The sequence below is a fragment of the Cordyceps javanica genome, chromosome 1 (genome assembly GCF_051103115.1).
Source record: "Cordyceps javanica chromosome 1, complete sequence".
Taxonomy (NCBI): Eukaryota; Fungi; Ascomycota; class Sordariomycetes; order Hypocreales; family Cordycipitaceae; genus Cordyceps; species Cordyceps javanica.
In genome coordinates this window covers 104,781-130,785 of record NC_139295.1, presented here as the reverse complement: position 1 = coordinate 130,785, position 26,005 = coordinate 104,781, and the positions used below count along the sequence as shown (strand labels likewise).

Genomic DNA, 26,005 nt, shown 5'->3' with positions numbered 1-26,005 from the left:
GGAGCTTGCGGCCGACCACCTAGACCGCCTCCCCGGAAAAAGCCTCATCGATGGGCTTGTCCATGAAAGAAGCGTGGCCGAGAATGGCCACGCCAGAAGCGCCAATGAGCCACATGAGGGTCGAGAAAGGCGAGGCAATCAGACCCAGCGGGATGGCGATGACGAGCAGACCCGTGTAGAGCTGCGAGGATGTGGCACGGAAGGTGCCGATTTCGAGATCGCGGCCGTCGAGGCGGCCGATGATGAACATGCCGCAGACGACGAGGATGATGTCGAAGAGAAGGAGCCAGTTGGTGAGGAGGGCGTAGATGCTGAGCATGGCAAAGACGACGGCATAGTTGGAGGAGTAGTGGCTGAGGTTGTAGTTGACGCGGGACTGGGCCTCACCAAAGTTGGCGGGCTTGGAGATGCGCTTGAAATCGAGGAACTCGGAGATGGGCTTGAGGTTGGAGAATCGGCCGGAGAGGGGACCGGCGCGGAGGCCCTGGAAGCGGTCGCCAAGGTTGAGGCGGGACGTCAAGGCGTCGAGGGGGATCTGAATGCGAGACATTGCGAAGCTTTGGGGATCAAGACGCGGTGCAAAAGATGCAGGTTGAAGGATGATGGCAATGGCTTAAATCTGCTGCGGAAGGGTATGTTAGCCATTGCGTGCAAGACGTCGCGAACAGACAAAGGAGTGCCCGCTCGGCCCCTTGTGACGGACGGGCAGGCGGTCGTGGGCTCGGAAGGGGAGGAGCGAGTGACGAGGTCAAAGGGGCGTGGAAGCTGGGCGCGGAAGCCGGGCGCGAAGGCCTCCTTTTATTGGCAGCATGGCGAGTGAGTGACTTGCCAGAACCTAATGAGGATAGCCAGGCAGTTGCTTGGCTCGCTCCGTGACCTTGGTCTGGCAGCAAAAGCAACCCAAGGGGCGCCACCAAAGACGCAAGGCCAGCCTATGGGAGACGGGGAAGCGCGGGAGGGAGGGATGCGACGCCCATCATGCCACAAAGGGTCGAGGGCAAAGGGGGGGGGGGTTTCTCAGCCTGAGCTAGACGTTTTCACATACCTGGCAGACGGTGGGTTGCGTGAGGGAAAGCAAGATGATGCAGTGCGTCGAAAGTCAGGGTAGGCAAGTATTGAGGAGGCAGGAATGCGGCCGTTTGGTCAGGGAGCTAAAGTATCCGTAGAGAAGGAGGATTGAAATTGGGCGGAGCTCCGAGTGGCTATTTCGTTTCTTTTCCAATTTTCTTCTTCTCGTGACGGGAGATTGGACTGTGCAGGGATAAAGATTCGTTTTGCTGTTGAGCGAAGAAGAATTCGGACACTGGTAGCAATGTCGAAACTTTTTTTTTTTTGGGCCAAGCTGTCCTTGTCAGGGGAAGGGTATCGTATCGACAAGGTTTGTGGTGGTGGCTTGATTTGGACTGATTTGAAGTGAATTGCACTGATTTGGTCAGGGCCCGACTCAGGCAGCGTTTTGGTGAATCCACAGCGGGAATGATGTCGTAGCCAGTGGGCTGCAGTGGGTTTTCAGCAGGCAATGCTGTAGTAGCTCCGGCAAGCTACGCTAATCAGAGGTTGGGAAGGCCTGATAAAGAGGCCTGATCAAGTGGCCTGAAGGGTGGGTGTCTCCGGGTTGAGGAGCTGCCCAGATCCTTAGTCAGCCAGCAATGCAGTCGTCAATCTTGGCTGCTTGCCAATGCCCGTTGGGTTGGACCTCGGAAAGACGAGAACAAGACGAAAAAGTCAAATAAGCCAAAATTTCTCAGACGGACAGTCGTCGTCTCGGATGCTTCGCGCTGGCTACCCTCACAGGCAGACCCAGGCTAGGCGGTCGTCGCTGCAGCTTTTTGCTCTTTTCCCCCGCGCCTCGTACGAACGATACGTACCGAGATGGGCGGCGGCTTGCCGTCGTTTTATCTCTCTCTCCTCCCACAAAACAACTCTACTCTTCCCCTCATCCACCAGCAGAAATGGAAAGGAAGAAAAAGAGGAAAGAGCAGGAAAAAAGGTAGTATGCAAGAAGGAAGAAACAAGGGAAAAGAAAAAATTGCGAGACGAGATATTATGTTCCCCCCGGGGACGGTAAATCCGGGTCAAGCCCACGCTTGGCTTACGATATACCATGCGCCGAATGGATCGGGGAGAGTAGGCACTAGGGGGAAAAAACGAGAAAAGAAAAGAAAAAGAAAAAAAAAAGACTGGTCGTTGTCTTTCCTTTGCATCTCTTCCTACAAACCCACCGAGACTCGTCGTCATGTTGTCTACCGAGACAGGGAAAAAGAGTTACATGTGAGCATGGGGCTCTTACCGGGCATCAATGCTTGGCCAAACAGGTCACCGCCCTTTGAGCCCAAGTATTTGTGGTGCTTTTTGGTGCTTTTGGTGCTTTTTGGTACTGCGCCGATGCCAACGAGCTCCAGCTGCAAGTGGGCCAGCCAGTGAAGACAATGGATAGGCTGGCTGGCTGGCTGGCTGGCAGACTGGCTGGCTGGGAAACTGGATATGAAAATGGCTGGCAAAAGAGGAGAAGAAGTTTTCGATTTTTTTTTTTTCAAAAAAAAAATCAATTGATCAATCATACCAATATTCTGCATTGCCCTGCCATCCAATCCTCCCAATTCGTAGGTAATTCTCTACTCCGTACGGAGTACTTGAACTTAATCCCTAAATCCGTACCAGTAGAGGCAGTCTTGCACAATCACTGACTGCATCACGCATTCCTACCCAAACGCCATGCTCCGCCGAAAAGAAAAAGAAAAAAACCCCAGATGCCCGCAATTTCCAACTCCACAATTGCAACGGGCCGCCGCATCATTTTTTTTTTTTTTTCTTCTTGGTTGTTTGGTCGCTTGGCCTTGGCTACCCGACCTGGCCATTCATGAGCAACACATTTCCTCCCTCCCCCCTCTTTCATCTTTCCCTTCCTCCTTCTCCCAAACTAGGCCCGAATGCATGGAATTAGGCATCCATTCGAATCTTCCCAAGGAACAATCAATCATTCCTGCCTCTTCGCTCAGCTTCCGAAACTGGGCTGATGCTCCCCGGGCCTGGCCCCAAAACTGTCGGTCAGCCGAGACACACAGATGCTGATACGATCCGACCACGCCAAGTTGTTTTGTGCAACTACCTACCAGTAATAGTGATGATAAGTAATCTGTAGTACATGTGTGCAACAGATACTCCCGCGCGGACCATCCATGCATGGTTCGTTTTGTGTCCCCGGGCGGGAAGAGGATGAAACATGTCCCCAACGCCGTGTCAAATCATCAAATGTCACTACCCGTCAGCCCGTGTGCTACTCGCATAAGCTTACCCGCACACCATCCCCATTGTGCCACTACACCAGCAAGCTACGTCTCATCACCATCATAAATAAGATGATGCTCGAGGAATGGACATGTATGTATGGTGAAAACTAAATGTAAAAAGAATCCCAAAAATAGCCTCTTGACAGTCGTGAGGCTACTAAAAAGGGTCATCTTAATTGCCATCATCCAGGGTCACACAACAGACATGTTGTTGAGTAGACAGACGTCACCGTACTCGTCACGGGGATTACATTCGTTGACTAGCCAAAAAAGAAATACTCAAGATATGCCAATTCATGTACAATAAACAACATCATCAGTATCCTCCTACCTTTGCTCCTCCTCTGCCTCTGCCTCTGCTCTCGTCTTCCTCCTCGTTCCCATCATCCTCGTCATCCAGCACCCAACCCTCCACCACCGCCGCCTCCGTCGGGCTACTACTCCTCTCCCCCGCCGGCCTCGTCTCTGAGGTGAGCGTCAGCCGCCAGAACCGGTCCTCGCAGACCGCCCGGTCCTCGACCAGCGTCAGCTCATACGAGACCCTCACCTGCCGGCCATCGCCCACCGCGAACCGCACCTCCCGGAGCCGCGGCACGCCCTCGAAGCGCAGGTGCCGGAGCAGCTGCGCCGTGTCGAAGTCCTTGCGCCAGACACCCTTGAGCAGCTTTTTCATGCCGCCGCCGCCGCCGCCGCCGTCGTCGTTGACGTTGCTCGCCACGATCGAGACCTGCGGCGGCCGCTTCGGCGACCCCCAGCCGACCGCCAGGCACGCCACGCCAAACGTCGGCCCCCGCGGCACCACGCTGTCCTCGCGCCTCGGCGGCGAGCCCCGGCCGTCCCCCCCGACCGCCGCCCACACCTGCAGGTGCAGGAACGCCGAGTCCTGCCACGGGCTGCCCGCCGTGAAGAAGACGTTGTCGCCCGGGTCGCACCGCGCCTCCGGCCAGTGACCGACCATCCGGTGCAGGCCGCTCGCCAGGAACTGCATTACCGGGCCGCGGAGCGCCAGCACCTGCGCGCGCGTCATTAAGCGCTGTTGCTGTTGTTGTTGTTGTTGTTGTTGCTGGTAATGGTGGTATTGGCGGTATTGGTGGCTGCCGCTGCCCGTCATCATGGTCCTGGCCGGCGACGGCGACGGCAGCGGCGGCAGGTCGGTTAGGAGGTAGAATTCCGCTTTCGATACGGGGAACGCAAGGTCGTCCCGGCTATCGACGGCGACGAGCGCGTACGGGTCCGCCCGAACGTACCGGTTCGAGCCGCACTTGCGCACCCGCACGCCGAGCGCAATCTGGCCCCGCCCGTGCCAGTCCACGGGGAACAGGTAGTTCCTGTCGTGCGAGTAGGCCGAGATGTGCAGGTAGATGCGGACGCGCGCCGTCTTGACCCCGCAGTTGGTGACGGAAAACTCCTCGCGGTGACCAAACGGCATCATGCTCGTGATCCGGCACGGCGGCGCGAACGCGGCCGGCGAGCTCGCCAGGAACCCGCTGTACGCTTCCTCCCGGGGCGACCGCGACCGCGACCGCGGTAGCGGCGGCGGTAGCGGTAGCTGCCACGCAAAGATGCTGAGGTCTGACGTGGTCCGGATAATCTCCTCCTGCAGCCGCCGAAACGCCCGCTCCTGCTCCCCGTAGACGAGCGGCATGTGGATGCCAAAGATGCCCAGCAGGCAGTAGGCCGCGTCCTCGACGCGCGTCGTCCGCCGGCGCGCCGCCCACGACATCTTCTCCGCCGCCGGACGCGCCGCCAGCGGCTCCGCGTGGCTCAGCACCCCGCGCCCGACGCCCGTGATGCGCGCCAGCAGGTCCACGATGGTCGCCTTGTCCGCGCGCGCCGTCCACGTCCGGTCGAAGAAGACGACGTGCGCCGGCGCGATGAGCTCCTGCAGCGTCCACCCGCGCGTGAACCACCGGCAGCGCGGCAGCTCCGCCTCCAGGCGGGTAAAGTCCCCCGCAGCAACGGCGTCGGCGTCGGCGTCGGCGTCGGCAGGGTCCAGGTCCTCCAGGTACACGTAGCAGGCGGCGCTGCCCGCGTACCACGCGTACATGGAGTTGATGGCCTCGCCGAGCTCCGCGCTCGACGTCTTGTCGATGCAGCACGTGTCCGCCCAGGCGTAGCCGAGCCCGTCCCGCGCGGCCAGGGAGCACGTCGCCGCAATCTTGTCGCGGCCCGTGCCCGGCGCCGCCGACTGGCACGACCACTCCTGGAACGTCACCTCCGAGTCCCCCCACGTGTGCGAGAGCGCCGCGTACGGCGGCACTCGGCCCCCGATGAACTCCTCCAGCTGCCCGGTGGTGGTGTTGATGAGCCGCATCTATGTGCAAGTTTGATGGTGGTTGGGCCGAACGCAATAAGGGGACCCGCGCGGTACAAGAGCCCAGCTTTGTCGAGCGCGGCTGAAGCTGCGCCGCCAACGGGCACAATTGTGGCTGCACTGCCTGCTGTGAAACAGAAAAATTGGATTGCTCATTTTTTTCTTCCCAAGTTATTATTCAAGGTATTCTCAGAATCATTTATACAAACCTGCGCAGAACTTGCTATACATACAAAAACAATTGTCGCCATATACTTACGGAGGGTATATGAAAAAAAAAAAAAAAGAGAAAGAGCACAATAAACACAGGAAACCACCGAGTTGCTTTGCTAGATGCACCGAAGAAAAAAAAAAGAGAGAGAGAGAGAGAGATTCACCAGCTTAAATCTCGTAAAAATAATCCTCATCCAAGCCTTCCCGGCTTGGCACCACGCCGGCCCCCGGCGCCGGCCCTTCCAGCGCACCGTCCATCCGCACATTCAGCAGTCGAATCTTGAGTCCGTAATCGCTCACCAGGTTCACCAGCTTGCTCGTCTCCGCGGTAATGGGCGTCTGGTTCAGGAGCATCAGCAGGCCGTCCAGCCACTCCGACGCCAGGCTGTGGTTGACCGGCCACAGCTCGAGGATGGGGTACTCGCTGCTGTCTCCCCCCCGCGCGGCCTCGGCGGCGTGCACGTAGCTGTAGATGGTAATCTTCGTCGTCGTGAGCATTTTGTGTGCCGCCGCGGCCGTGGCGGCGCGAGGGCTCTGCAGTGTCGAGTCGCTGCTCTGACTGCCTTGGTCGTTGTTGGCCGAGACGTTGGACACCACCGAGCTGATGGTGTTGAGGTCAATCTTTTCGGTCAGGCTGTTTAGACCAGGGTCCTGCGGTGTCTGCTTGTCAAAGTCGGCGTAGTGTAGGTAGCGTCGGTTATGCGACAGCTTGGCGAACCGCCACCGCTGCTGCTCCTTGTCGCCGTCGCCTGACCTGGTGCCCTGGTCGTGCGCCCCTGCCACCGCCGGGTGCATGGACCATGAGCCCTGCAGCAGGCATCGCACGCGCTGCTCCTTGACAAACTGCAGAGCTTCCTGCCGCAGCGTCTCGCGGACATGGTACAAGTGCTCGCCCCAGGCGTCGTCAAACGACTGCTCCAACAGCTCCATCTGCAGCTCGCGCAGACGCGTCACGTCAAATTCGGCCATGTCGTCCTCGACCTCGAGCACGTCGCGTGTTCGTGACGATTGTCCTACTACGTGTTCCACGAGGATGCGCACCAGCTCGCCTACTTTGTCAAAGTCGTCCGTCTCGGCGCCCGTGCTCTTCCAGATGCGGAAAAAAGCGTGCAGCGCAGAGGTGTGTAGTCGAGACCACTGCAGCAACAGCGGCCGGAATAACTGGTCGTAGTTTTTGCCTTCTAGATTTTGGTATCCCTTGGTGTCTTCCATATCTGTCTTGTCCACTTCAAAGTGCTCGTATAGTATCATCGTGACGGCTGTGCTCGCGTGCGCGATGGGACATCGTTGTTGTAGAGGCTTCACGGACTGCTCCAACAGTGTCTTTTGGTAGCTGTCCTCGAACTTGCGCACATAGTCGGACAAGTCCATCATGCCCAGGCAGCCGCTTATTTCAAATTCTTGTGCCGGGCTCTCTGATTCAAAACCGAGCCGACGCCATTTTTCGGGGTTGCGTCGCTTGCCGTCCCTCTTCATCCCATCCGCCGAGTCGTCTCTCGAGTGCCCATTGGCCTCCGGGCTCCTTTCTGGGTTGCTGGCCAGGTGCAGGGCTTTCAGGGTCCGTCGGTGCTCAGGCCGGTCCACGTCGACCGCCACATCCCTCCAACGTCGCAGCAGCAGCTTGCTAAGAGTCTGAAACTCCAGCACAGGATGCGCAAGATCTTGCAGTGTCGAGCTTTGCATGATTTTGTAGACGGCCTTGACGAGCCCGAGATCATGCAGACGCTTGATGATCTTGGTCCACTCCTCTCCGGTGCCTTCAAACGTGCCCTCGGGCGTGTTGCTACTCGATAGGGCGTCGCGGATCAGAGCATTGGTGAGCATGAGAGCGTTGGCGCAGAGGGCGTGGTCGGCGCTCTGTAGCTGCTGGACGACGAGCTCGAAGAACTGCGGGTACACGGCAATGGCGGGCCGCAGAGCACGGAAGCCAAAACTGCTCGGGGTGCCCCGAGTCTCGTTTGCGGACTGTGAGTGGCTAACGAGCGCGACCAGGATCGACATGGCGCCTCGGAGGATGTTAACCAGCGGGTTTGTGACGATGAGCTCGACGATGCGCTCGACCAAATCCCCGGCGCTGGGGCCCTCGAAGATGTCCCAGCCCATGTCGACCTCGAGGAGGCGCGAGAGCGACTGCAGCGAGTAAGCCAAGGTATTACCACCAGCGCTCATAATGAGGCGGCGCAGTATTACGAGACCGCCCGAGGATATGAAGACGTCGGCAAACGCAGGGTCGTTTATAGAGGACTGCAGCTTAAAGACGGCCATTTTGCGCGCGGCATCCTCGTCACTGGACAAGCGCGCCAGCAGCGCTGGTATATCGGCTTGATCCATGGCTAGTCTGCAGTGTGTCCGTGGTATCTCGTTGTTTGTCGGGTATTGTGCTGGCGTGGCTCTCTTGGGGGTCGGCGTTTGAGGATCGGCAGTTGGGGTCGTCGCTAAAAGGGGCGGATGCGCCAGGATATGGGGGAGCTGAGGGTTATAACCAGTGGATCATTTTCCAGCGTGGCTCCGTGACGATACCGATGAACAAACCCCAGGCAGAATGTGGCCGGGAGAAGACGACAGCGCACAGCAAAGGAGAGGCGCTTCTGGTCGATGTTGTTGAGAAGAGTTGGCCCTTGGCTACTGTGTTTGCAGCGCGCGCCGCACAGACGAGTGGCTGCCCGTGAACCTTGGCAGCGCACGAAGTAATAAGTACCATCTGTGGGCCAAGAAATGGATGGTTCAAAAGCTAGAGATCGATACTGTTTTTACGCAAGCAAGTTTCCGCACGCCAATTAAAGACTTCAACCCGTACATATTCATTTCAATTTCTGTTCGACTTGTCTCGCTACCTCCGCGAGCTTGCCCACAAGAGGGGTCCAACCGGCGCTAGTATGGAACTCCAATCTACTCCTACGTATCAACCTGCGCAAATGCTCTTTCTCGAGCAGTATGAGCGACTGTGTAATCGACGCTGTGTTGCAATGAACACTGCCTAATCAATAGAGGTATAACTCGAATTGTAAACTTTTTTATCATTTATGTTATATCACTTTCTAGTGCAGTTACCGGGATACAAGCATCTCATGAGAAATTGCGTTTTTCATAACAACGGCCGTTCAGATGCTTGGTACTCCACCTTTTGTCCGCCGAAAAGCAACACGCCAACACCTCCTTTGCTCGCAAAAAAAGCAGCTAGACAAAGTACAACGGCCGTACCTTTTATTTTACCCACCGCCGCTGTATCATGCACATGTTCTGAATCTGCTGGTGTACGCCACGGTCCAAAATCTTCCTCTGCAGAATCTCTGGCAAGATGAGGTTTGGACATGGCTAATGCCAAACGGATATCGTAGTTTTCGTTCGACGGCCATTCGGTATCCTTGAATTTTTCATTTTTCCTCCGATTCATGAAGCGATGCATTTAGGAGCTACTAGGCTCAAGAGTAACACCGGCAGCAATCGTAGCCCAACCGATCAGGCGCCAGTGCTTCTCGATACGACGCGACAGAGCAACCTTCTCGCCAATGCTGGTGCATGCAGGGTTGGTCAGGATCAACTTGGCAGCATCGTTTCTGATGGCAGCAACCTTGGCACCGGTAGATGTCGAGCCAATGTTGACCATGATAACTTCGTTCTTGGCCAGCTTAGCAACCTTGGCTTGCTTGCCATCTGCAGTCTTGACACCGAGAAGGCGGCGAAGGAGGTAGAAGTTGATCTCGATCTCGCTGTAAATTTCGGGAAGGCGTCCCTTGAGACCAAGCACGAAACCAACCAAACGATCGGCACGGCACAGGGTAGGGTCGATACGGGTACCAACACCAATCAGACCACCAGGGACGGCGTACTTGAGGTCGTTGGACTCGGAGTTGAGAGACACTACGCGGCTGAAAATAGGGGTGCACTTTATGGCGCCGCTCTGGTCGCGAGACACGATGCCAGGACGAATCTCGACCTCGTCGCCAAGCTTGACAACACCGTGCAGGATAGAACCACCAGCAACACCACCCTTGAGCTCGTCAATCTCGGCACCAGGCTTGTTGACGTCAAAGGATCGAATGACAATCATCTGAGGGTGCTGGCTGAAATCTCGGGGCGGCACGGGAATGGTGTTGACAATAGCCTCGTTGACGGCATCGACGTTGAACTTGAGCTGAGCAGAAATGGGAATCACAGGAGACTGGCCGGCGACGGTACCACGGATAAACTTGAGGATAGAGTCGTAGTGCTGCTGGGCGGCCTCTTCTCTCATCAGATCGACCTTGTTTTGCAGAATGATGACCTTGTCCAGCTTCATAATCTCAATGGCGGCTAAATGCTCCGAGGTCTGGGGCTGCGGGCAGGGTTCGTTGCCTGCAATCAGGAGCAGGGCGGCGTCCATGACGGCAGCACCTGACAACATGGTGCTCATGAGAATATCGTGACCAGGGCAGTCGACGAATCTATATTGATTAGTACAATGTCGGGCGTATGACGAGGCGGATCGGGTATCCTTACGAAACATGGCGCAGCAGTCTGTAGGTGCCGCCGCAGCCATCGCGCTCGCAAGCAGGGTCAACCTCCTTGTCACTCTTGTAGCTTCGGTAGCAGGTAGGACGAGGGCAAGCCGGGTTGTCGCACTTGTAAATCTTGGCGTTGGCGTAGCCGAGCTTGATGGTGATGTTTCGGATCTGCTCGTTCTTGAAGCGGACGGTGTGAACGCCAGAGATGGCCTTGACAACAGTTGACTTTCCGTGAGCGACGTGTCCAATGGTTCCAATATTGATGGTTGCCTGGCGGGCGATAATCTCGGGGGTAAGGGGAGTCAGGCTGGCGACGTCGAGGTCTTTGGGATCGGTCTGTGGCGGGAGGTACGGCTTCGCGACCGTCTCCTCAGGGACGGGCTGGCTGCCCTTCTTGAGGGCCGACTTGAGGGGCTTGTTCTCGAAGCCATCGCCGGGAGCGTTGTTTACGGACTCGCCCGAGTCGGACTCGGAGTCGATGTCGTATTTTCGATCGCCGTTGGCAGACATGGTGGCGGTTGGGGCGATTGTTTGTAGATGTAAAGTCGGCGAGGCGGGGCAAAATGCGCACGAGATTTGTGGTTTTCTTAAACAAGCTACAACGAGGCGGGGTCGCAGGTGCAGGCTCAACACGGATGGTTCAAACTTGCGGGCCGAATCTCTTGCAAAGGGTGAAAATTTTCCTCTTTTTGCAACTACCAATTTCTTGGAGGATATTCGTCGGCGTCGTCGCGGTTTCAGAGCAGAGCTGGAGAATTCGCCTGATGAGTGTCAAAATTCAAAGTGTGCAGGCCAGAGTATGACTCTTGCGCTAGTCCGTTTTTGTGCTGATAGGCAATGATAGCCGTGCCCCGCCATGCCGTCCAACGAACGCCCAAGCCCTTGTGCTGGATGCTGTCGTTTTGGGTATCAAAGTACGCAGGCGAATAACAGGTATGTGAGCGACCATGATGGCTGGATAATCAATTGGAAAGATATCCAGGTCAATTTTTTTTCTTGTGTGTCTTTGAAACTAGCCAGATTAATTTGTCACTCTTCTCGCAGATAAGCTTGTGACAACTGCCCAATACCTAGCCACTCAACATTAATATATTAATTATCAGAGTCTCTGGATACGATGAGTTGCTGCATAAAATATTGTACATGTCCGGTGCGGAAACAAGTAAGAAAGAGGCGAGAAGCTGTGGCAATGCGCTCATGAATCGTAACGTCGAACAGTATAATTGTGACGTTTAAAAGGTACCCGCAGCGACTGTTTGTTCTACAAGATTTAAAAAACTACAATATAATATCTATTTATTCAAATTGCTTTTTCGGCCACTATCCCTCGTCTTATCAAAAAGCCTGAAATTCTTTTGGCTTTGTACATTTTGTGTGTATGATGCCAACCCATGATCAGCCATATCTTGCATCTTGGCACTGTGCACTGCATCCGTAGGTTGTAACTAGCCACCACCAAGCCTCAACTCAGAACACCAGTCATAATTCGGTATGATGCGAGATGCGTGTATGGTCTCTAATGAGCATTATTCGGGGAAGAATATATTCGGAATATTCCCAATCCCTGCGTAATCCAGCCCGAGATTGGCGACATCATGAAAGGAGGGAGACAGATGATTGGTACGGAGTACATCTCAAGTATCACGGTGCTTATTCAATTTTATTGCATCTCTGTTACAAGATTTGTTGATCGGCTACCATCCAGGGTCGACCATTTTTTTTTCTTTTTTTCAACCTGTGCACTAAATTATTGAAGCAAATCGCCCTCCCGTACCTACCTACCTAGGTAGCCCACGACTTCTCCGCAAAACGATCCCAGCGAATTGCCAGCGGATTGCCAACGGAGGTTGTTGTCCCTAGCTTAATATGCAGGCGACAAAATGCCCTTCCAATCTACTGCGCTGGTGCAAGCCGCATCACTATCCGATTGGACGACAGTGCGCAGGCAGCAGTGGAAACTGTGGCTGTGAGCTGCACGAAATAGAGCATAGCTGGCACAGCCACCAAGTCGGTAAGTGTAGAGGCCGCCGTCGTTACCAGTAGGTAGTAAGTCACATTTGTGAGTGCACTGCCAGCCTCGCCATGCAAGGCTTGTGCTGTAATTGCCTGCAAAAACGCCTCGCCCTGTGACCGTGATTCGTTCTTCTTCTTCCTTCATCCTGAGCATTATTAACACACATAACTGTAAATACACATTGCCATCGTGAAGCTCTACGCGCTTGGTCGTCTTGGTCGAGCCACTGAGCAGCATTTCTGGCAACCATGGATCCGCTCTCCATATGTGCATCAGCAGTTGCGCTGATTGGAGCGTCAACAGCCGTAAGGAGAATTCTCAAGTAGGCCGCCAGCTAGGCTTCACCATGCTCACTACCGTCAGGTCACAAAAGCCCTATATTCCTTCACGCGATATGCCACACACGCCGAGGCGCACGTGGCGTCGCTCTGTTCCGAGATTTCCACGTTGACAGGGTTTCTGTCCTCAATTAACAAGACCCTCAAGAGCTGTCGTCACAATGCACGCGCTCTTGCTCTTGTCGATGCCGAATTGTGGCGCCAGAGTGACCTGGCACTCCAAGACTGCGAGGCAACGTTGGACGAGCTGTCCACCTTTGTGGCAAGGCTCAAAACATTGAATAAGACTTCGTTCTGGCGCGCCAAGGTCGCTGTCGACATGAGCATCCACGCCCGTAAGCTCGAGCAATTTCGTGCTCGACTAAAACGGTCCAATTATGCCCTGCAGACGGTTCTGCAGACAATCACCGTGTACGTGCCATCGTCCGTGCCTCGGAGGAGGGAGGGCGGGGAAACAAAAGTCTAACGGTGCCTATTAGATCGGTCTCGCTCCAAAGTAACGCTTCTCAGGATCGTATCCTCTTGGAGCTCGAAAAGCTCAAGGATTATATCGAAGACGCCGTTCGGATCGCAAACCGGTCGCCGGTCGGCACTCGATCCAGCTTGGCAGCGCTGTCAGAAACAGAAGCCGCGAAAAATCTACAATGCCTCGCGAAAGCTGCAGAGTGCTTCCACTCCAGTGCTACAACCACTGTTGGAAGCTCACTTGGAGGCTCGGTTGCTGACTGGGCACCTCCGGCCAGAGAAACAGCAAGTTCAATTGCCGGATTGTCGCCATTCAGGACACAGCTTCTGCATGAGTACATACAAAACACCGGTCAGGAACCCAACTTATCTGCTGCCACGATAACGGAGGCCAGAGAATCTCACCCCATCGAGTTTTCCGAATATCTCAATGCCGATGAGTCTGCTGAGCTGACAGAAAACCCTTCCGTGCCTATGGAACCAACTCTCGACGCGGATTTTGAGCGTAGGCTACAGGTGTTCGCAGTACTCGAAGACTTTGCTATAGAAAAGATGAAAATTAGAGCTTTCGACGCTGCAGCTACATATCTGAACGAGGCCTTGGCTCTTAAGATTGGCCGGATCCCTGATACGAAAGTGCAAATGCGGATACAGACTCGCCTTGGGATATGCTACGTTTTACAGCGCAAAATTCCCGAGGCGCGGAACGTCGTATCTAGCTTGGAAAGAATTAACGGACTTGGGGATAGAGAGGTTCTTCATCTGATGCATGCTCTAGCCATGGTCTATTTTGCCGAGCAGAATTTCGAACAGGCACGAGCTCTTTGCACAAAAGTCATAGATGCCAAGACGGAACTTCTCGGCGAGGATCATCCGGACACTCTGACATCAGTAGGCTTTATGTGGTACCTGTATGATCAGTACGACATGCCGGTACTTTTGGAAGCCACCCGTCGCCAATTTCCCGAGGGCTACGAGTACAAACACCCGGAGAGCGAGTTTGACTTCTTGGCGCAGCATGCTATGTTATTGCCTGCAATAGCGTTGGAGTCGGAGCAAATTGAGCTATCTTGTACGTCGTTCTGTGCAGGTTCTCGGAGCGAATCTGCACAGTCGGCAGAAACCGAGTGGGCGCCAAATCACAATCTCAAGAGAGCCTTGACGCGGCACGAAACTCAGCAGACGGATACAATGAAGGCATTCGTAGCCATGACTGTGGTCCACGCAGATGGGGAAGAAATTGGTCCCGCGCCGGAAACGATTGACTCCAAAAACGAACAGAGGCGTACGATATCCCGCAGGATGACTACGATGCGCCGTCGCTTCAGCAGCTGGCGGTCCTCTAAGCTTGCGACGGACCACAAAGACCAGGATGGAACCGGTATCGCGAATGTTCGAAGAGCCAGAACGGTGCTGCACAAGGCACCGCCGGCGATTCGGGTGGAACACGCCGGGCCCAAAGGACTGGCCAAGGCGAAAAAGTTTCTCGGCATTCTCAAGACTGAGATGTCAATCATTACAATACCGACGGAGGAGTTTTTTGCACCTACAGGTGGAGGTTTCACGCCTACAGATGAGACGTCCGCGTCTAGGCCGGAGACGTTCGCACCCTGGTCAGAGATCTTCTCCGTATTCGAGCTGGATTCAAAACCCATCACAAAGGTCGGCCTAGCCAAACAGCTGGCGGACAGCGATAAAGAGCAAGAAGCCGTTGTAGTCCACGGTGGCCTATCCCCAGAGGTTGATGTACTGCCACCAGAACCACCACAAGGGAGCGCGCGACAGTTGAATACATCTCTCGATACGATACTTGAATCACCAGAGCTCCACTCGGGCAACGATTGCAGGCTGGGTGATCGGACGCCGATAGTCATCGAGGACTCGGACAACTCTTCCGACGGCAGCATCAGCAGAGGATCAAGCGTCTCCGACAACCGCAGTACCGCTTCTGGCAGCAGCTACAGTACCAATACAACAATCTCGGAAGCAAGTCCGACATCTCCCGTCGATTACAGAGACACCAAAAATCCCACTGTGCTACGATCACTGTCGCAACGACATGAACTGGCTCCGCTAATCAAGAATGACTCTCTTTCTTCATCTGATTGTTCAAAGACTGTTGTCGTATCATCCCGTACAAAAGACACTTCGCTCCCATTCTTCGGCAGTTTCAGCGGCGCACAGAAGATGGCAAGCTTGCTGGCCGCGCATCGCTCTGCAAACCGCGTGTGCAAACCCTGCGGCCGAGGTTCGGCCTCCGATACATCAGCGAAAGTGAGCACCGGCCATGCCTTGGATGACAATGGATGTGAGGCACAACCCCCCGACCAGAATGTTCAGGCCTTGACGACGGACCCGCATGACGGCTGGGGAGATGGTTCTGGTGGTGAGATGCATGGCTTGAAGCGCACCTTTTCCTGGAATCACGGTGATGAGAATCTCTTTGTTCTCAAATATCCAAGCCGGGAACCTCAAAAGAAGAAAAGCTTGAGCGGAAGCTTCACAGTCTGGAGGTGGTGAATTTTTTCTTAAATATGGTGGAGAACAAGTATAGCACCATGTTTGGTTTCGTTTTGCGTAGCGCTGGCGACGGTTCTACTTCTAACTGCGAGAGAGATCATGAAGGCGCAGTTCATTACTTCTATATATATACTTTATGTTACCGAGTGAGCATGAATTGTCTTTTCCACATCAATGCCAAAAATAAATTGGGCAAAACAGTCCTATAACTAGTGGTCTAGCAAAAGTGAGATGGTTGAATGAGTCGTCGTACACTGATTCCGCCTTGGACTCGAGGCAAGCCGAAGCCCAAGGAACCATCGGGTTCCAAGGTCGAAACTCTCCAGAGCTAAGTCCTCCATTTCCTCCTTTATACATATTTATTTGAACCTCAAAGATGTTTGTAAGCTTTTGCTGCCGACAACGTTATCGTCACCGCGGATCGCCCGGACAATACTTTGTGCCGCGAACCTTTCGTAGCGGATTCCACAGGGGGGAGTTCTGGGTGTGAACCCCGAGTTTGACATGCCCGTATTCGAATCCTGCGATTCGACTTTGACCGAGTTTAGGATGGTTTGAGTAGAGGATGCACCAAATTTTGTGTTGTAGAATTCAAATCAGGGTAGGTAACATTTGGAGTTCCTTGATTAGCCCAGTGAGGTGCGCGAGCGCAGGAACGCCCAAGTGGAAAGTAATGAGCTACACTGAAGGTACATAATGTATAATAATTGTATCATTCCCAACGCAAGTCAAAGCAATTTGGCGCAGTGGAAGCGGTAAATACCCCCTGGATCCACTCAATACACATCTCGTACTAACAAGTACCAGCGCCGGGCTCATAACCCGGAGGTCGCACGATCGAAACGTGCAATTGCTAAGTTTCTTTTTTGCCTTGCCAAGTGATGGCATTTTTTTATGAGACGGAATTCAGCCTCATTTGAAATGGTCTTGACAAGCTCTGCGTCAACGCATTGATACTTAATACGTCAAATTTTGTTCTTAATTTTTTGTCCACACCTGTCATCGCTATGCATACTCTTTCGTGCTCGTGTTTAGTTGACGCTACTGTGCACACCCGGCCGGTTGATCGTCAACCGGCTTGCTTGGATTCATGCCAACAAATCGGCAGCGACAGAGAAACATGCAAGTTCAAAATCGAGGCGCCTGCCGCTCCGAGTTTCCAATGGCCATATGTGTTGCAGTGTATCTACGAGCAGCTCCCCCGCAATGATTTCGTGGCTATCAATAAGGCATAGATTTAAGCAGAGCTCAACAAGGAAGGGGTCCTTTGAATACATCATAAAATGGATCAATCATCGCGTGTGCTCATCTCATCGAATTCCACGTGCCGCAATCGTTCTACAGCCGCTTATCCTGAAGCCTCTTCCCTCAAAAGCTGCCTCAGCTGAGCTCGTCGCTGCCTTGCGGCGCCACATCCTGCGCGCCAAACACATCGGCGAACGGGTCGTTGGAAGGATCCGCCTCGTACGTGTACTCCATGTTGTTGGCGATCCTGTCAATCAGGCCGGGATAGTGCTCCTCGTCGTACTGCTCGCGCAGGAACGCAATCATCCCGTCCATGCCCGCGCTGACCCCGGACGACGTCCACACCTTGCCCGAGACCACCCAGCGGGCTCGCGCGACCCAGCGCGTGCGGGGCCCGCACGCGGTGACCTGCTTCCACGCCGCCTTGTTGGAGGTGGCGGCGAGGCCGTCGAGCACGCCGGCGCTCGCCGCGACGGCCGACCCCGTGCACACGGTGAAGAGGTGCCGCAGCGACGGGAACGTCCTGGCCAAAAAGGCCATCTCCGGCGCCACCTTGTCCGTCGGGAGGCTGCCCCAGCCGCCGCCGATGATGAGGACGTCCAGCGGCGGCGCCGTGTCGAACGTGTGCGTGGGCTGGTAGACCTGCGCGGATTGGAAGCGGAAGCCGTCGGTCGGCGCGGCCCTCTCCGGCGGTCCGTTGCCGGGGTTAGCCGGCGACACGGCGGCCGGCACCTGCTGGACGCCTTGATCGCTGTCGACTGGGCGCCCGATGACGGACAGCGTCAGCTTCGAGTCGGCGAGTTCATCCGTGAGCGTGTTGAGACACTCAATCGGGCCGGCGACGTCGAGCACCTCGAACCCGGGATAAAGAAGCACCCCGTATGATGTTGGGGGAGTTTTTGGCGGCGTCATGGTGGTCAAAGTGCATCGGTGGGAGGTGATGAAGGATGGAAAAGAGGGTTAGCAAAGTCACCTCGTCACCATCGGCGAGACCCCGCTCCGAGCCTCACTGGCCGCCAGGAGCACAAGAATAAGGAAGCGGTGTGTAAAACGAACTTGCTTTCCCAGACTTGTCGAGACTTTCGAAAGTCATGCAGCATTTCACTTAATGGGTCGTGGCGTTCTTTTCTTAGTGTTCAAGGCTTGTTGATGTTGGCCTTGTGAGGTCGACCACGCGGTCTCCTGTTTGGCAACATCATGTCGTCGTCGTTGGACAATTTGACATTCTCAGTCACTCTCAATTTTCAAGGCCAACCTCGCGGCGGCTTAGTGCACAATGTAGTATCCGCTTCTCGGCGTGATGATAATCGTTTGCCCTTCGTTCGGCCTCGTCAACCGCAAAAGGAGGAACAAGAGCAGGTTTTTCCCACGCGTCATCCACTATCAGAACGCACTCGGGAATATGCATCATAGTCATAGTGGGAATCGTAACTAACTGGTGAAATGATATCGGTACATCATGTGGCTAGTCATTTTATCCTGACAGTTGTTAAGTAGAACAAGATAGAAAGAATTTTAGGTGTCATGAACTTCTGGGCTTGTTTGTCTAGAATATATATTAATGTAGTAGTCGTAATTGCGTGTAGCCATGTAAGCGAGGTATCGTCATAATATCCCAAAATATTAGCTGTACTTATTTTCGTACTTTTCTTGCATGCTTGACCAGGTTTTCTATTACACCCTCAAATGCCTCCCGATCGCCAAGCTTCTCGTCAGTCCGTTTCTTCCAGTATTCCAACACGTCCTTGGCGGAGCCCTGCATGGCCTCCAACTTGCCGACATGCGCCTTGAGCTCCTCGTCCGTCATGCCGCTAAGGGCCTCGTCAGTCGTGTTGCAGAGATAGCGCGCCGCAACGAGATCCAGGTCAGGCTCTGCCGGCAGTCCTCTGCGCGTTTTTGACGCGGATGGTTTGCCTTGAGAGTCGACAGACGTTGACGACCCGTTACCATCGCCTTGTTTCAGTCGTGATACGCCGTTACCGCGAGCGTCGCTGGATGCGCGCGGCGACGAGTTGTTGAGATTGAGCGAGGGCAGAATCAGTTTCTTTTGTTTCGAGGCCGGTAGGATCTCGTCTAGATCTACAGGAACGCCAAGCGATACGAGGAATAGACGTCGTGTTCGCGAGCGGATCCAGTCGGGTGGTGCGAGGGGTGGAGGCGCGACGAGTTGGGACCATAGCGAGGCGGAGCGCGGGTTAATGAATACGGACGCATCCTTGGGAAGTGTCTGAGGCGCGGGTACCTCGAGCATCTCGGGGGGGTATAGTGTGTTAAGTATATCTTCTGCTGCTTCGAGGACTTCGTCGGGGCCAAGGGCGTCGAAATCGGGAATGGCCTGGAACATCAGCAATGAGTCTCAATGTGTGCCTATTTTACTTACGAATGGAGGAGGTTTATATTGGGGGGTTGCCGGCGTCTGTGGCTGCGCTGCCGCTGGTTCTGGTTGGACGAAGTCGTCGTCGTCAAAGTCATCGAAGCCATGGTCGGCACCGCCACCCTCTTCAAAATCGTCAAAGTCGTCCGCGAAATCGTCGGTCCCTTCTTCCGTGGTTTGGTCGTCCTCGTTTGCTGTGGTCTGCTCTGGATCCTTTTCTATTTCCTCGTTGATGTTGGCTTGCATTTGATTGTCATCGTCTCTGGTCAAAGTCCCCTCCTCCTCTTCATCCCGTAGTAATTCCTCTTTTCGAGTCGCATCTTTCTGCTTCGTATTGACTTTTGGTGTAGGGGATCGAATTTTCGGGGTGGCAGGTCCTGATCTGGCATCGGTGAACTGGTCGTCAGAGTCGGATGAGTCTTCTGCGAAGCTGTTAGTGCTGTCCGGAGAGGTGCATTCCTTCGGCGTGTCTCGATGAAGCCTGACCATGATGGATTTCTGGGTCGATAGACTCGGCCGTATCAACTTTATGTGGCGAGTCCAAGCTTGTAGAGTCCGCCATGGCTGTCAATTCGCTGTCCGTGGTGGGTTGTGTCTATAAAATTGCTTTGAGGGCAGGGTACGCTTAAGTAGGTAGTCGGAATGGCCACAGCCTGTGACAGGCTGGGCAGCGGCAATGAAGGCTGCTCTTCGTTTCTGGGGCTCGGTACGACTTCGGAGTCACCACAGTAGTTGGGCTGCGCTCAGTATTTTGTGTCCGTATAATTAATCAATTCAATGCAAGTCGACAAATGTAAGGAGGATTGTAACCCACTTTGTAGACTTGCCTAAGTAGGCCTTGGGCTACTTAGCTCTCTGCCACCGCTCCGTGGGGTGAAGGCACGTGATATCAGTACTCTACGTCGTATTACGTGTCGACTGTCGCGCAAAATCATGCTTTGTATTGTCCTCATATGATAGATATTCTACCGGAAGCAGAAGAAATCTGGAGTATTCTTCTTAGCCCACTGTGCTGCGTCGTCACTTCAGAGTGCAGCATGAAAGCTGCGTTGCCGCCTTTGGACACTAGCTACCCTATACGCGCCTGCTCGCAGATGTAGATATTCTTGTGAAGCGTTCTTTTCGCATTTGATGTCGCCAAACAGACTAATTATGAGTACTTGCATACAGGGACTCCAACTCTTCAGATACGTGGCTTTTGCTAAATTTAATGTGAGTCTTACATCTTCTTCCTGCAGATGCCCCTCCATCGATGATGCGCTTTAAGCGTCGTGGATCTGATAAAATGACAGAGGCAAATGTTCAAATGGAGCCCCCCCAACATGAGTTCGAGAAATAAACGGGGGCTAGAAAATGAATAGTACTAACAAGTCCATCCACGTCGTTCCGGGATTTGCAAGCCATCCGCAGCATTATAGGACCCGGGTGTTTGTTGGAGACGATTGCGCAGCATCCTGCAGGGAACAGAATGTAAAGGGTTTCGGTTGAGACAATTAAGGTATCTCAATCTGGAATGTCTCTTTGTCCGCACGTAGTCCTGCTGGCGTTGCATATACTTGGTAGACTCACTACCCATCACAAAACCCATTCTGGGAGGTGTTGCTAAAGCGGCGTTGCTATATTACCATTTTAGGCGTAGTGCCTAGACGCGGCTTGGGTTCGCGCCAACCTCCAAGCTCCTTAGAAAAAAGCTCCTGGTTGCTGTTTGGGCTGCTCCCTCCATTTTCAACCACACTCGATCTCAACATCCGAATCTGAACTGTCCCTGGATAGCGGAATCGATCTACGCCACGAAATTAATCCACATAAACCTAATAGGCAGAATACGGCCGATACAACTGACGTTACGCGACCAACCTAGCCTTGACCTCGACACGATCGAGGCTCATCGCAATCATGGCTTCGCCTTTTGCGTTTGGAACCCCGGCATCGAGCGGCGCGGCGAACAGCAACACAACTTCGTCAGCACCTGCTTCTGGAGGACTGTTTGGCTCGGCTGGCGGCGCTGGCGGCGCTGCAGCGCCTCTTCAGTTCGGGTTTGGCAGCAGCAATAAAGATAGCGCAGCTAAACCCGGCGGCGTTTTCGGCGGTGCCGCGTCTGCAAGTCCCGCGACACCTTCGGGGGGCTTATTCGGTGGCGGCTCTACGACGCCCGCTACCACTGGTGGCCTCTTTGGCGCAACGGCTGCTTCAGCAGCGCCTGCGAGCGGCGGCCTGTTTAGTGGCAGCGGTGCTGCTTCTGCTGGCCCTGCCCCTGGTGGATTGTTTGGTGGTGCTAGCAATGCAGCAGCAAAGCCCGCAGGTACGCTCTTTGGAAGCGGCTCATCCACGCCTACTACCACCGCTGGAGGTGGTCTCTTTGGCCAAGCCGCGTCGACGAGCCAAGGCCAGGCTGCCACGACCACAACAACTGCACCCGCGGCTTCTGGGCTATTCGGCGGCGGCGCTACTGCCACCTCCACGTCTTCTGCCCCTACATTCGGAAGTAATCTGACTGCACCAGGAGCAGGCGCATCTGCTGCTACGCCTGCGAAGCCAATGTTCTCGCTCCCATCCACCACACCGGCTGGTGCACCTCCTGCGGCCGGTGGCGCTGCGGGTGGACTTTTTGGCGGTGCCGCAAAGCCTGCTGGTAACGGTGGGTTGTTTGGTGCAAAATCCAGCGGCGCAGATGCTGCAGCCACGCCTACTGCCACGACGGCACCTGCAAGCAGCGGGCTTTTTGGCCAGGCTGCACCTAGTGCCGGAGGTCTGTTTGGTGGTGCGAAGCCAGCCGCTGCTCCCTCATCTGGTCTTTTTGGAGGCGCTGCTGGCGCTACTACTGCTTCCCAGTCTGGCACTACCCCTGCGGCCCCGGCGTCGACCGGAACGACTTCTCTGTTTGGCGCCAAGCCCGCAGCTGCCACATCTACACCGACAACCGCGGCTGCACCCCCAAGCTCCGGAGGTCTTTTTGGTAGTGGTGGTGCCGGCGCAACGACGGCCACGGTGCCGGCTACCACTGCAGCACCAGCCGCTGGTGGCCTCTTTGGCGCAAAGCCTACAGCCAATGCGGAGACGACAGCTCCGGCTGCCGCTCCTGCAGCGACCGGAACTGCTAGTGCTCTGTTTGGCGGTGCGAAGCCTGCCACGGACGCTGCCAAGCCGGCTTCCTCCCTTTTTGGAGCACAAACAGCGACAACTGCAGCCCCTACGGCATCAACACCAACTTCAGCCGCTGCGCCTGCTTCGACGACCACATCTAGCTTGTTTGGCGGGGCCAAGCCGGCCACGGATGCGGCGAAGCCTGCCGCTCAGACACCGACCGTGGCGACTTCTACCAGTGCACTCGGCGCTTCTACCACCGGACCCCCTTCGCAAATCGCGCGACTCAAGAACAAGACGATGGAGGATATTGTCACTCGATGGGCATCGGACCTGACCAAGTATAAGAAAGAGTTCAAAGAACAAGCCACAACCGTGTCGACCTGGGACAGAAACCTGGTCGACAATGGTGAGAAGATTCAAAAGTTGTATCTGGACACATACGAGGCCGAGCGTGCCAGCCACGAGATTGAGAGACAACTCGCTGCCGTGGAGAGCCAACAGGAGGAGCTGGAGGCTTGGCTCAGCCGCTACGAGTCCGAGGTGCAGGACATGTTTGCCAAGCAGCTCGGCCCCGGCGAGCACCTGGCCGGACCGGACCAAGAGCGTGAGCGCACGTACAAGCTGGCCGAGAAGCTCACACAACAGCTCGACGAAAAGTCGCGCGACCTGTCCAAGATGGTCAAGGAGATTAATGACATCTCGGGTACCCTGAGCAAGGGCGCCAAGGCAGAGGACCCGGTACGTACTTGACGACTATACTGACAACACTTTACGAAGCTAACTTGCCAAAACCAGCTGAGCCAAATCGTGCGCGTTCTCAACGGCCACCTCACACAGCTGCAATGGATTGACGCAAACGCGACGGCTCTGCAAGCCAAGGTGACGTCGGCGCAGAAGACCAACAACGGCATGGCCAACAACTATGCAGGCGTGGAAAGCGACTCGGCCGAGGGGTTCTATCGCGCGTACACGGGTCGCAGGTGAAGCGCGGAGTACGACTTGTTTTTGGAAGTGCGCACCGGAGTTTAATGGACAAATGGGAAACCAATTGGGTTAAGTAAATTTTAACAAGACAAAGAACCAATCAATGGCTAGCGAGGGAGACGAAGGATCCGGATTGAAAAATCATTGGAGAGGTAGAGTGATGTCACATTTCGTATGTAGTTGTACACTAGTTTAGACGAAATCAAGGGGCCAGCACGTCTCTCGTCATGCTCGAGCGCACGTACATCCGTGATGCCATGTGTAAATCGCCAAACTGGAAACGCAGGCCAGGTTTAGTTCTTCTCACCACCCTGCTCCTTGGTGATTTCGTCACTGCAGAAAGGCCGTGTTAGCGAGTCACTTTCAACCGGTGGGGGAGGGGGGTCCAATTGATTGCGTGCAAGGCGCCGCGCGGGTGCATTCGACACCGCCGCGTATCTTGGACAGTCTGGTGGCCGACGTACATGTGTTCGGACAGGCGCTGGAGGTGCTCCTGCTGCTCAGCGAGTCGCTGCTTGAGCTCGAGGAGCTTCTCCTTCTCGCGCTGGCGGATGGCGTAGTCCTCGGAGGCGCGCTCGCGGCGCTGGAAGGCGTCGCTATATGAATCAAGATTCCGTTAGAAACATGCGAGACATGGTGTAATAGGCTTGCGCGTATTTGTGTTCAATTGGGCACGGCCCGTTGGGATGGGGTTTGGTAGCTTACCCTTGGCCGCCGGTACGGGGAGGAGCACCAGTGTCACCCTCAGCCATGGCGCGGGCAGTGGTGGAAAAGGCGGCGGTGCGGATGGGACGGAGGGCAGCCGTCTTGGCGAAGGTTGTGCGAAGCATCGTGGTTTGGGAATGCGTGTCTTGATGGGGGGAAAGGAGGAAGACGACGATGAGATGAGGGTTTTGGGGAATTGGAGGATGCGGTTGTTTGGAGAGGAGGAGAAAGTGGTGGTGGTGGTGGTGCTGAGCCGCTAGAGCAGGTGGCTGAGTGACGTGGTTTGAGGCCGAGGTGGTGTGGTTTGCGTTTGCCACAGCAGCAAGGCAAGAGAGCTCTAAGCTGCATGAGGTAAAGCGGTGATTTCAAGCAAGCTGAGCACGATAGCTCAGTACATGACTTTGTATGACGTAGTGAGGGTAGATGCGGGTACTCCTCTATTATTCCGGACGGTGGAGTCGTAGAGCTCTCAGAGCTGGCCAGGCAATAAGCTGGCTAAGTAGCTGGGTAAGTAAGCAAGGTAAAGAGCACAATAACCAGTTTGACCGACAAGTAGAGCCTCACACTGTCACGGGTTTAGTTTGTTTGTTTAGCGAAAAAAGAAAAGGAAAGAAAGACGAGCAAATGCCTAGGGATCAAGCTGAACGCATCCCCAGGCTTGTGCCATTCGCGACATTGCGCGAGAACAAGGTTTCAGTAAGAAACGAGCGCTGAGGGAATCTGTTCTTGAGTCGGGAGCAAATCTCCGATCTATCATGGGCACACTGAAACGATGTAGGACTTTTCCAAGTGCTTCAGCAACGGCACGGTTCATAGTAGTTGCTTGTCACGAAACTTGCGTAGACGCCGAACTAATAAGTGTAAAGCTGGATTGGCCAATGGCCGCTGGGAGAAAGGGACATACACGGAAATGAGTTGTTCGTTATTATGTTGCGAAGGAATCGGAACCTTGGCTCGAAATTAGGCTTGCAACGGTGCCAAGGCAACAGGTAACTTAGCTCAGTAACCGTAATCTACCAAGTGTTCGGTAGTATTCCCGCGAGCATCTTCCTACTTATGGCGTGAACCCCGTACAATATAGAAGACGAGCAGCAATAATTTCCCTGCTCGCGGATACCTGTGACGTGATACTGGGTCAGCCGCCCGACGTGCTGGTACCAAGATGACAGGTGATTCACATTGCAGGGCCAAGGGCCTGGTGGAATTACGAGGAGCGGGCCAAGCAGGGTCCAGCTGGAGACGATGCGGTTGAGATGGATGAAGCCAGGCGGGAAAGTAATTTGGGTACCAAAAGGTAAGCAAAGCAGAGCGAGGGAGAGCGAGGTAACTGGTACATGCAGGTACAGTTTTACCTATCAGGCAGTCAGGGCAGGAAAAGGTGGGTGTGGCGTTGAGGTGGATGGAGCCAGCCGATGCGGTCGAATTGAAAATAAAGATGATAACAATAATAAAGAAAGGAGAACTGAGGAGGAGAGCCATTCTCCCCTTGCCCCCCCCTTCTGCTTCCATCTGCTCTTCTGCGCCGCTGGAACACATCCAACTGCGTGTCAACTGCTTCCCGGAACTGTCCGCTATTGCTGTGGGCGGTCTGAGACCTTTGTGAGACTTTTTGTCTAGTGCACGTGACAGTTTAAGATAGGCCACCTGCCTTGCTGCCGTTGGCGTGAAGCGTGAGGCTGCCTGAGGCGCGTTATTGCAGCAACCGGGGTTGGTTGATGCGGGTTGCTGAGTCCAGTAGCTTCCATGTACTGGTACAATGGCAGCGGGATGTACTCAGCACCCTGGGAGAGGAGGTACTTACCGGCCGACCTGACCCTGCTTGCGTGGATGGCGCTGGGACGCCAGTCAAGGCCAACAGCGTGAGGGCAGGCGTGCAAGTACACCAGGGCCTGCAAGCAGGTGCCACCATCTGCTGCGCACTGCTTGTTTTGGCTGCTCTCCAGCGCCAGAGGTACCAGCCAACCAAGCCTGC

At 54.9% G+C, this 26,005-nt stretch overlaps 9 protein-coding genes across 9 annotated transcripts; 2 read left to right on the top strand and 7 right to left on the bottom strand.

Annotated features, from left to right (window-relative positions):
• Positions 1-19: 19 nt before the first annotated feature.
• Positions 20-550, bottom strand: V2A60_000036 (PRA1 family protein-domain-containing protein; the record flags this gene model as incomplete). The annotated part of the gene is made up of 1 exon (XM_083251408.1): positions 20-550. One exon carries the CDS (start codon positions 548-550, stop codon positions 20-22), a length of 531 nt encoding a protein of 176 aa, XP_083107534.1.
• Positions 551-3,606: 3,056 nt separating this feature from the next.
• Positions 3,607-5,604, bottom strand: V2A60_000035 (uncharacterized protein; the record flags this gene model as incomplete). The annotated part of the gene is made up of 1 exon (XM_083251407.1): positions 3,607-5,604. The coding sequence occupies one exon, from the start codon at positions 5,602-5,604 to the stop codon at positions 3,607-3,609; it is 1,998 nt and encodes a 665-aa protein (XP_083107533.1).
• Positions 5,605-5,985: 381 nt separating this feature from the next.
• On the bottom strand, positions 5,986-8,148 carry V2A60_000034 (ELMO/CED-12 family-domain-containing protein; the record flags this gene model as incomplete). The annotated part of the gene is made up of 1 exon (XM_083251406.1): positions 5,986-8,148. The coding sequence occupies one exon, from the start codon at positions 8,146-8,148 to the stop codon at positions 5,986-5,988; it is 2,163 nt and encodes a 720-aa protein (XP_083107532.1).
• A 1,075-nt stretch (positions 8,149-9,223) lies between these two features.
• V2A60_000033 (translation initiation factor eIF2 subunit gamma) lies at positions 9,224-10,811 on the bottom strand (the record flags this gene model as incomplete). Its single annotated transcript, XM_083251405.1, has 2 exons — positions 9,224-10,241; positions 10,297-10,811. 2 exons carry the CDS (start codon positions 10,809-10,811, stop codon positions 9,224-9,226), a joined length of 1,533 nt encoding a protein of 510 aa, XP_083107531.1.
• A 1,752-nt stretch (positions 10,812-12,563) lies between these two features.
• V2A60_000032 (uncharacterized protein) lies at positions 12,564-15,638 on the top strand (the record flags this gene model as incomplete). Its single annotated transcript, XM_083251404.1, has 3 exons — positions 12,564-12,620; positions 12,679-13,064; positions 13,133-15,638. The coding sequence occupies 3 exons, from the start codon at positions 12,564-12,566 to the stop codon at positions 15,636-15,638; spliced, it is 2,949 nt and encodes a 982-aa protein (XP_083107530.1).
• A 1,380-nt stretch (positions 15,639-17,018) lies between these two features.
• On the bottom strand, positions 17,019-17,795 carry V2A60_000031 (DJ-1/PfpI family protein; the record flags this gene model as incomplete). The annotated part of the gene is made up of 1 exon (XM_083251403.1): positions 17,019-17,795. One exon carries the CDS (start codon positions 17,793-17,795, stop codon positions 17,019-17,021), a length of 777 nt encoding a protein of 258 aa, XP_083107529.1.
• A 721-nt stretch (positions 17,796-18,516) lies between these two features.
• V2A60_000030 (DUF5102 domain-containing protein) lies at positions 18,517-19,819 on the bottom strand (the record flags this gene model as incomplete). Its single annotated transcript, XM_083251402.1, has 3 exons — positions 18,517-19,218; positions 19,264-19,679; positions 19,744-19,819. The coding sequence occupies 3 exons, from the start codon at positions 19,817-19,819 to the stop codon at positions 18,517-18,519; spliced, it is 1,194 nt and encodes a 397-aa protein (XP_083107528.1).
• A 1,334-nt stretch (positions 19,820-21,153) lies between these two features.
• V2A60_000029 (Nsp1-like C-terminal region-domain-containing protein) lies at positions 21,154-23,328 on the top strand (the record flags this gene model as incomplete). Its single annotated transcript, XM_083251401.1, has 2 exons — positions 21,154-23,082; positions 23,140-23,328. The coding sequence occupies 2 exons, from the start codon at positions 21,154-21,156 to the stop codon at positions 23,326-23,328; spliced, it is 2,118 nt and encodes a 705-aa protein (XP_083107527.1).
• A 293-nt stretch (positions 23,329-23,621) lies between these two features.
• On the bottom strand, positions 23,622-24,158 carry V2A60_000028 (mitochondrial ATPase inhibitor, IATP-domain-containing protein; the record flags this gene model as incomplete). Its single annotated transcript, XM_083251400.1, has 3 exons — positions 23,622-23,661; positions 23,793-23,924; positions 24,034-24,158. 3 exons carry the CDS (start codon positions 24,156-24,158, stop codon positions 23,622-23,624), a joined length of 297 nt encoding a protein of 98 aa, XP_083107526.1.
• Positions 24,159-26,005: the final 1,847 nt, after the last annotated feature.